Source organism: Papilio polytes, unplaced genomic scaffold, assembly GCF_000836215.1.
Source record: "Papilio polytes unplaced genomic scaffold, Ppol_1.0 DF824146.1, whole genome shotgun sequence".
In the NCBI taxonomy this organism is placed as follows: domain Eukaryota; kingdom Metazoa; phylum Arthropoda; class Insecta; order Lepidoptera; family Papilionidae; genus Papilio; species Papilio polytes.
Window position 1 is genome coordinate 2,897,280 of NW_013525058.1, and position 9,083 is coordinate 2,906,362.

General features: G+C 43.1%; 1 protein-coding gene across 2 annotated transcripts; it reads right to left on the bottom strand.

Moving 5' to 3' along the window:
• Positions 1–528: 528 nt before the first annotated feature.
• On the bottom strand, positions 529–8,728 carry LOC106111968 (glycine-rich cell wall structural protein-like). Of its 2 annotated transcripts, none has more exons than XM_013294188.1 (3): positions 8,647–8,728; positions 3,261–3,345; positions 529–2,583 (listed from the first exon to the last, which is right to left on the bottom strand). In XM_013294188.1, the coding sequence occupies exons 2-3, from the start codon at positions 3,340–3,342 to the stop codon at positions 689–691; spliced, it is 1,977 nt and encodes a 658-aa protein (XP_013149642.1). In that variant the 5' UTR covers positions 3,343–3,345; positions 8,647–8,728; the 3' UTR covers positions 529–688. The 2 variants fall into 2 exon arrangements, with proteins under 2 accessions (XP_013149642.1, XP_013149641.1); XM_013294187.1 differs by lacking the exons at positions 529–2,583; positions 3,261–3,345 and adding exons at positions 5,323–7,536; positions 8,167–8,386 and having other exon boundaries at positions 8,647–8,727.
• Positions 8,729–9,083: the final 355 nt, after the last annotated feature.

Consider the following 9,083-nt stretch of genomic DNA (forward strand, 5'->3'; position numbering starts at 1 on the left):
TTTTCCTCTGTAAAATACTATAAAAAGAGACCATAGCAACTTATTAGAACACAAACCGTCTGAGTGTTAAACGATGTCTACAGGTACAAAATTTAACTGCAATGAAATAAGTACTGACAAAAAAAAAACACTTATACGTTCCTTTGTTAAATTTTTAAGGTTGTTTTAGATATGATAATTGTAACTACGAAATTTCTGTTTTGGTATAATAATGTGTTCGATACAAGTTTTTCATGATTCTGCTGAACTACCTTGTTTATGTTTTCCATTTTAAGTTAAAATCTAACCTTGTTAAATTTCTGATTTCTCTAACTATATTTTAACTGTTTCGAAGTCAAAGTAATTTCATATTTCTTAATTATTTCAATAACTAGGTTCTTGGATCTGTTATACTCAAACTATATATAAAACATCAAAATCTTTTTTAAGTTTAAAAGGGAGGGTTAGGATTTGTCACCATCATATTGTATGAATGTATATGTAAAAAAAAACACATAGAATACCTTATAATTAAATTTAATAGACTAACAAAATTTTGTACATATTAACTACCTATATAAATAAAAAGATCTATTAACCAATTATACATGCTATATTTAGTTGAAATATTTAAAAAAGTCGGTTAAATATGTTTAATTTAAATTATGTACTTATACTCGTAATACGCTCATTTATTTTAACTCGCTTCCTATAAGAAATATGTGTGTACTTTAGCCGAAGACTTGGAATGAGCGAAAGCTGAAGGTGAACTTCGATGGCTAAAGTAGCCTTCCTTACTATCATCAAGTTCATTTCCATCACCGAATACAGAAGGATCTTCATGGCTATCATCACATTCAGCACTGAGATCTTCTTTGTGGTAAGCGTGTCTACCACCATGTCCCCCACCAAGTCCACCTCCTAGACCCCCACCTAGACCCCCACTTAGTCCACCACCAAGTATATTACCTAGTGCTCCACCAAGGCCGCCCCCCAATCCGCCGCCTATACCACCACCAAGGCCTCCCCCGTGTCCTCCTCCATGTCCACCGCCAATTCCTCCACCTAAACCTCCTCCGATACCTCCACCTAGGCCGCTTCCAATGCCTTCACCATGTCCACCTCCTTGTCCATCGCTGTGTCCACCGCCCAGTCCTCCACCCAATCCACCTCCGATGCCTCCACCTAGGCCTCCACCAATGCCTCCCCCTTGTCCGCCTCCTTGAACAGCGCCGTGACCACCTCCGATTCCTCCACCCAAACCGCCTCCGATGCCTCCTCCTAGGCCTCCACCATGTCCATCTCCTTGACCACCGCCCTTTCCTCCACCCAATCCACCTCCGATGCCTCCACCTCGTCCTCCACCAAAGCCTCCACCATGTCCACCTCCTTGGCCACCACCTTTTCCGCCTCCTTGTTCACTGCTGTGTCCACCGCCTAATCCAGCTCCGATGCCTCCGCCTAAGCTTCCCAAGCCTCCGCCCTTGCCTCCACCCAAACCGCCTCCGATACCCCCACCTACGCCTCCACCTACGCCTCCACCTCGTCCTCCACCAAAGCCTCCGCCTAAACCTCCGCCGTGTCCACCTCCTATTCTATCTCCGATGCCACCACCTAAGCTTTCATCATGTCCACCTCCTTGCCCGTCTCCGTGTCCACCTCCTTGCCCGTTTCCGTGTTCGCCTCCAAAACCATCTTCATGCCCGTCACCATGTCCACCACCAAATCCCCCTCCAATGCCACCACCTAAGCCTCCACCATGTCCACCTCCTTGCCCTTCATCGTGCCCACCACCTATTCCAACACCCAAACCGCCACCGATGCCTCCACCTAGGCCGCCTCCAATGCCTCCACCATGTCCACCACCGTGTCCACCGCCAACTCCTCCACCCAATCCCCCTCCGATGCCACCGCCTAGGCCGCCTCCAATGCCTCCACCATGTCCACCACTTTGTCCATCGCCGTGTCCACCGCCCATTCCTCCACCCAATCCACCTCCGATACCTCCACCTAGGCCTCCACCAATGCCTCCCCCATGTCCGCCTCCTTGACCACCGCCGTGACCACCTCCGATTCCTCCACCCAAACCACCTCCGATGCCTCCACCAATGCCTCCCCCATGTCCGCCTCCATGACCACCTCCTCGTCCAACGCCGTGACCACCGCCCATTCCTCCACCCAAACCACCTCCGATACCTCCACCTAGGCCGCTTCCAATGTCTCCAACATGCCCACCTTCTTGTCTGTCGCCGTGACCACCGCCCATTCCTCCACCCAATCCACCTCCAAAGCCTCCACCTAGGCCTCCACCATGTCCGCCTGCTTGACCACCGCCGTTTCCACCGTCTATCCCTTTTATTTCGTGATGGACTCCATGCAGTCCAGCTACGAGGCTACTAGCCAGATCTAGGCCTAATCCAAGAGCACTGCCAATACCACCTCCAAGGCCTACGCCTACACCTCCTCCCAGTCCACCTCCGCCCCCTCCACCACCGCCTCCGCCACCGCCGCCTCCACTTCCGTCGCCGTAGCCATAACCTCCACCACTACCATATCCTCCTCCGTACCCGCTACTGTCGTAATAAGCCCTTCGGCGAAGTCTCTCTGCAAAATTTATTTAACTTAAAGAAAATTAAAATATCATGCGGTCATATTACAAAGGAATTTTAATTGTACTTAGAGAAAATGCAGCACAGATAGGGTTTTAATTTAATTAAAGTTAGAAAAAAAGTGTAATATTAAAAACTCATAAAAGCTTTTGGAGTTTCATAAAATTATGCTCGTTATATATGCTCATTTCTAACTGACATTTTCAATTGAACAGTCGAACTGTATAGTTAAACTATTAGAACAAACTTGGGGACAGACAGACGAAATTTAAAAATGAATTTTCATCATATTTCACGCAAATGCCGCACGAATTTAACTTTTTGCTTTTACGCGCAGTTATTCTAATTTTATTAACGCTGCAGAATATTACTAGATACATTTATTTATTGCATACATTTAACGTCTATCTAGATAACAACTCTATCTCGTTTAATTAAACTTTACTTTATGTATTTTTATTATTCTAATTAAACACCAAAATACAAAACGTTACAACATTTAACATAATTCTCAAATAGAAATAGGGAATATAAGAAAAAATGAAAATCACTTCAAAAATAAGGCACTTTAAATAAATGTAACTAGCAGTAACTAGTAATGCATAGATTATTACTTGTAACTTCGATTGTTTAAAACGATACAAGTCTTATAAATGATGAGTAAAAACTTACCAGCTGCATTTCCGAGTGAAAGAAGCGACAGAATGAAGTAGCAAAGAGGAGTTTGCATGGCGACTCTCGTTGCGAATGTCATCAACTGCAATCCGATGCGTTTATATATAAAAATATACCGACGTTATCAGACGAGGGAATATACAATATTTTTATTTACGCGATAGGTTTTTACAAACATAAATATATTCAATGTTTTGATGGCATTTACCAAGTTTGTTTACATTACCAAGGTTATTATTTATTTATTGACTTAATATTTCCCTGATACTCCAGTAACCCAATCCTTGAATTTCATTGATAACAATGTTATTGTATGCTAGTGTTTACTCTATCACTGTCAAATTAAATGTCAAATATTAGTAATCATTTCATAAGTTTAATTTAACGAAATTAAAGGAATGTTTAAAAATGTTCGTGTATATTGCATTTATTTAAAACAAAATGAGTTAACCAAAAATTTGAAGAGGAAACAATATTAAAGCGATCGTGTCTTTCACATGATTTCAGACTTAGCAAAAGTTTTGCTTAAAATTGAGCTTTGAAGATTCATCTAACTATTTTAATAGACAATTCATAACTTTTTATTTATTGTAAAATCAAGACGCACGCATTGTTTTACGATTTTGAGGTAATATACGATAGAGTGAATGTAAACGCCCTTAGGGTCAATGTAGGCGAAAGGGGAATTTAATAAGGGAATAGACACTTCAGTCGATAACACTAGAGGTAATATTAATTTGAACAAGAAGTACATTTAGCTGACTTCGTTATTTATCTACTAGCAATCGCCCGCGACTCCGTCTGCGCGGGATAAAAAAATTTAATTAGTTGCTTATATGTTCTTTCAGACTACGTACTACATCTATGCCAAATTCCAGCGAGATCTGTTGAACCGTTCTGGATATACGTCAAACATCCATCCATCCATCTAGACTTTCTCATCTCAATATTATTTTGATAAAATGATAAAAGTTGTAATTGAAAGCTTTAACGTATTTTTCTATATTCAACCTTATCTTGTTTCTTTTGACCCCGGTTTCCGAGTAAATAGAAAACAACGAAATTTATAAAAAAGTACATTATTTATTTTTGGCACATGTATTTTATTACTAACAATTTCGTAAAAACATTTTAATAACAAGCTTCTTAGTCAAAATATGTACGAAAGTAGTGTTGTAGTATCTTTCTAGTTAACTCTGTTCACTTTGATGCTGGAGTCCTAATTTTAGTCCCTTTCGCTTTTCACCCTTTTCTTACAAGGAAAAGTGGACTGGACGGCGGCGGAGACGCAGAGGAAGAGAAAATATCCCTTTTTATGTGCGTCTCCTCCTCCGACAATGAAGGATACGCAACGCATCTGCAAATGCGGATGTTTATGGACAGCGGTATCTTATGAGTTTTATATGTTCTATGTAAGTTATTAATAATTATTTTTATCAAAAAAAAAAATAAAAAAAAACATACAGACGAATTGAGTACCTCCTTCTTTTGGGAAGTCGGTCAAAAAGTTAATTTTTTCCATTGAAAAATACATCTACTTTATACCGATTTCTTGCATTTACATAGGTATGAGAATAAAATTTCTGTTAATTCATATTTACTCTTTTTTTCTCTAAACCTATACAATTTTAATTATTTGCATTGTCTTTGTTGTCCGTTGAATGCTCCAGAAGCTTGTCCACATCGGCCTTAGTAGTTTGTCCCCATTATTGCGGGGCTGAGGCTTTAAGTATGTATGTAGTGTTAATTTAACTAGTTAAATTAGCGCACGGCATCGTTAGGCCACATTGCTTTTTATTTTTAATTGTAATTGTGTAACATTAGACTGTCCACTTTAAAAACCAATACTCAACTTAGCATTACCATGTGTTTCAATTTCCATCTAATCAAAATTGTCTAAATATTATTTGGATTAAAAAGAATACTTGTAGAAATGCTGTGTGTATTGAATATTAACGCAAACTAAGGGTTAAAACAATTTTGGAAGATATTTCAATAAGATTGATAACTCAGTAGTTATATAGTTTTTAGGGTTAAGGAGGGAATAAAAAAATTAACATAGTTTATAAAAATAACTTTATTCGAAGCTAGATTTAAACAGTTAATAACTATCATCACAGAGTAATTATCAAGTAAAATTACAAAACGCCTGAGTACTTAAGCATATTTCGTTGATTACATGAATAGAAGATACTAGACTTGCCAATTCATTCATACACATTGTAACTACATTGCACAGATATAACTTATCCGTAACTGCTGGCGCTAGCTGACGCTGACGCATGAGCACTGGCGGAAGCAAAGGCCCCACTATGACTGTGCGCTCCGTACCCACCGCCACAAGCACTTGACCCGCAGCCACCCTTGGTGCCGTATCCACCAGCACTTGCACTACTTGAACTCAATGCATTGCTTCCAAGTCCATGGCCACCACCAAGACCTCCACCCAAGCCGCCGCCAAGTCCTCCACCTAGGCCTCCGCCGAGTCCTCCGCCTAGGCCCCCGCCGAGTCCTCCTCCTAGGCCTCCTCCTACACCACCAGCGTGACCTCCACCCAGACCACCTCCGAGTCCGGCACCTAGGCCGCCACCACTCCCCAGGCCGCCTCCATGCCCTCCACTACTGCTTCCTCCTGCAGAACCACCATAACCTCCAGAGCCTCCTCCATGGCCTGTACCCGATCCGGAGCCTCCTCCAAATCCATTACCACCTCCTAGTCCAGCGCCTCCACCGAACCCATTGCCGGCACCATTGCTACTTCCTCCTGAGCTTCCGAAGCCACCGGCTCCTCCAGAGCCTGATCCTCCACTACCACTTCCATATCCACCCAATCCTGCACCGCCTCCGAAACCCCCGCCAGTGCCGCTACTTCCCCCGTAGCCGCCTTTTCCACCCGAGGCACCGAAACCACCAGTGCTTCCAGAGTTTAAACCGGTACCAGAACTTCCACCGAATCCATTACCACCTCCGTGTCCGCTGCCTCCACCAAGTCCAGCGCCGCCACCAAATCCGCCTCCAAGGCTACTACCTCCGCTTCCGTATGCACCTTTTCCTCCGGAACCTCCAAAGCCAGCTCCACCGTTTCCTGAACCAGAACCACCAGCGCTCCCTCCAAGCCCAGCACCTCCTCCATGACCAGCACCTCCGCCAAGGCCAGCACCTCCGCCAAGGCCAGCCCCTTCTCCATGTCCAGCACCTCCTCCAAGTCCAGCGCCTCCACCGAGACCACTGCCCCCACTGAGACCACCTCCGAAGCCTCCATTACCGCTTCCTCCGTAGCCACCTTTTCCTCCGGCACCACCTGATCCGCTTCCGCCAAATCCACCGCTACCTCCCGCGCTGCCACCAATGTTTCCACTGCTGCTTCCGCCGAGTCCACCGCCTGTGCTAGTTCCACCACCATACCCTCCTCCTAGGCCACCGGAACCACCGCCATTTCCAGTTCCACCCCCAAAGCCTCCGCTTCCGATTCCACTATGTCCATGGCTGCCTCCGGCACCATTGCCTCCTCCAAAGCCAGAACCCCCTCCATTGCCTCCAAATCCTCCTCCAAGTCCGCCCCCTAAGTTTCCGCTTCCACTTCCGAATCCACTTCCTCCACTACCACCGGAACCCCCACCAGAGCCTCCGCCAGCCCCTCCTCCGAATCCAGCTCCACCGCCATAGCCTCCACTGCCACTATTACCGCCACTGTATCCTCCACCGCCGCCGTAGCCACCTTTTCCGCCATCTAGAGTGCCAGTGAAAGCAAATCCTCCAGATTTTCCATCATCGGACTTCGTGTAAATTACTTTCTCATCTTTTCCTCCAAACCCGCTGCCGCCTCCAGAGCCACCTCCAAGTCCGGAGCCTCCTCCAACGCCACCTCCGAGTCCAGCGCTACCGCCTACACCTCCTCCCAGTCCACCGCCAGTACCGCCTCCGAGACCAGCGCCGTGGCCGGCACCACCACCCACACCACCGCCGGCGCCACCTCCCAGTCCACCGCCGGCTCCAATTCCGCCTCCAATGCCACCGCCTAAATGCGAAAATCCGGAGTGAACCTTGCCGATGATATCGTTTACTCCTTTGCGAATGCCGTCGAGGCCACCGCCGATTGCTCCACCGAGGCCGCCACCGAGTCCACCTCCTAGGCCGCCGCCGAAGCCTCCTCCTCCACCTCCGCCGCCGCCTCCACCTCCGCCGTAACCGAAACCTCCGCCTCCGCCGCCCCCAAAACCAAATCCACCGCCGCCTCCTCCTCCACCATAGCCTCCGCTACGGCGTAGCCTTTCTGTAAACCAAAAAACAGATTCGATTAAAACTATGTTAAATTCATTTTTATTGTTATACTCGTAGAAAGCAATTCGACAAATATTCACTTCAGCTGTCATTTATATTTCAATTCATTGTTCACTATCAATTTCTACATAAAAAATCATTATTTAAAAAAAATAATTGAGCATAAATTTCAGAAAAGTACGATCGTGTTTATATAACAATATTTGTTTTTCATAAAAAATGAAGAGTACAAAGAGGAAGTGCCTTTGAATTGCATAGAAGTGATAAATAAAAACGATAATGATTACGAAATCATTAGCGCGGAATGAATGATGTTTTAACCTCTAGATGATATTAACTACACTTATAACAGCAGTACGCAATAAGAACTCGATATAATTAAAACCAACTAGGGTTTTTATGAAGACGTTACTGATTAAAATGAAACATGGATTTTCTGAGGGATCGAACTTGTGACCTATAAGAGAAAGGGAATGCTAATGAAGTCTTTACTAAAAGTGTTATGAATATCATTTCAACATTAGAATATTTTAGGAGGAATGAAGTAATAGTTTTATCCACATATTAATATACCTAAACCACTGTCTCTTAATTTAGTTTTTAATAAAAATAATCTATTTACCTGAGGCATCGCTCAAGGCGAGCAGGGATACCAATCCAAGATAGCACAGAGCCCGTCTCATGGCTGTTCGCTCACTTAACTGAAGATGACTTAACACGCATAAACCTTTTATACATCTTAACAGATAGCCGACGTAAGCGCGGTTTGCGGGAACACAATTCACGAGTACTCGGAAACAATCGCCTTTGAAACTACGCTCGCGCCCCGGATCTGCCCACACCTTAAATTATTATGTTAGTTATTACAAAAATAAAGTAACATGTAGGTAAAAACGGTTCATAAAAACGAACTGAATAATTCAAAAGACTATAAATTGTATAAATCACATTTTTACATTTGTATTTTGACTAAATTAAAATTGTATTTCCATCTAAAAATAACTAAATATAAACTCTCTTTGGCAGTGAATTAATTACGTAAATTAATATTTATTACGTAAATTACGTTTATCTCATAACATAAAAAAGAACATCTGATTACCTTTATCTATTAAAATCTTGTTAAAACACACAAAACGTCAACCAATTCGAAACAATAAAATAACCCATGTTAGTACGGTAACAGTTTCAGTTAAGAAATGAAAGCATTCAATATCTACCTAAATTGTTGTTTAAAAATTGAAAAAAAAACTGTCAACTGCACTTCAAATATGGATACAATGAGCATTGTATAGTCTGCGTTTATTTTTCCCCTGTTTTGGAAATAACTGGACCGACGGCAGTACTTTCATTAGTTATTATCGCAAATCCGATAAGGAGATTGCTAATTAAAAAAACGTATCTGGTGGAGAAATAAACCGAGGTATGTTATCTTGATTCTTGATATTAAATACTCCCCTTTTCTACCTTTTGAATTATTTTCATCACCATCAGCCATTTTCTGACCGCTGTTCGATATAGGCCTTCCCCAATGTATTA

What these genes read in the sequence shown, in the direction of transcription:
- LOC106111968 (XM_013294187.1), bottom strand. Translation starts at nt 8,227, where the DNA reads ATGAGACGGGCTCTGTGCTATCTTGGATTGGTATCCCTGCTCGCCTTG. An exon ending in CGCCTTGAGCGATGCCTCAG is followed by an intron (nt 7,537 to 8,166) that starts GTAAATAGATTA and finishes TTTGGTTTACAG; the next exon opens with AAAGGCTACGCCGTAGCGGA.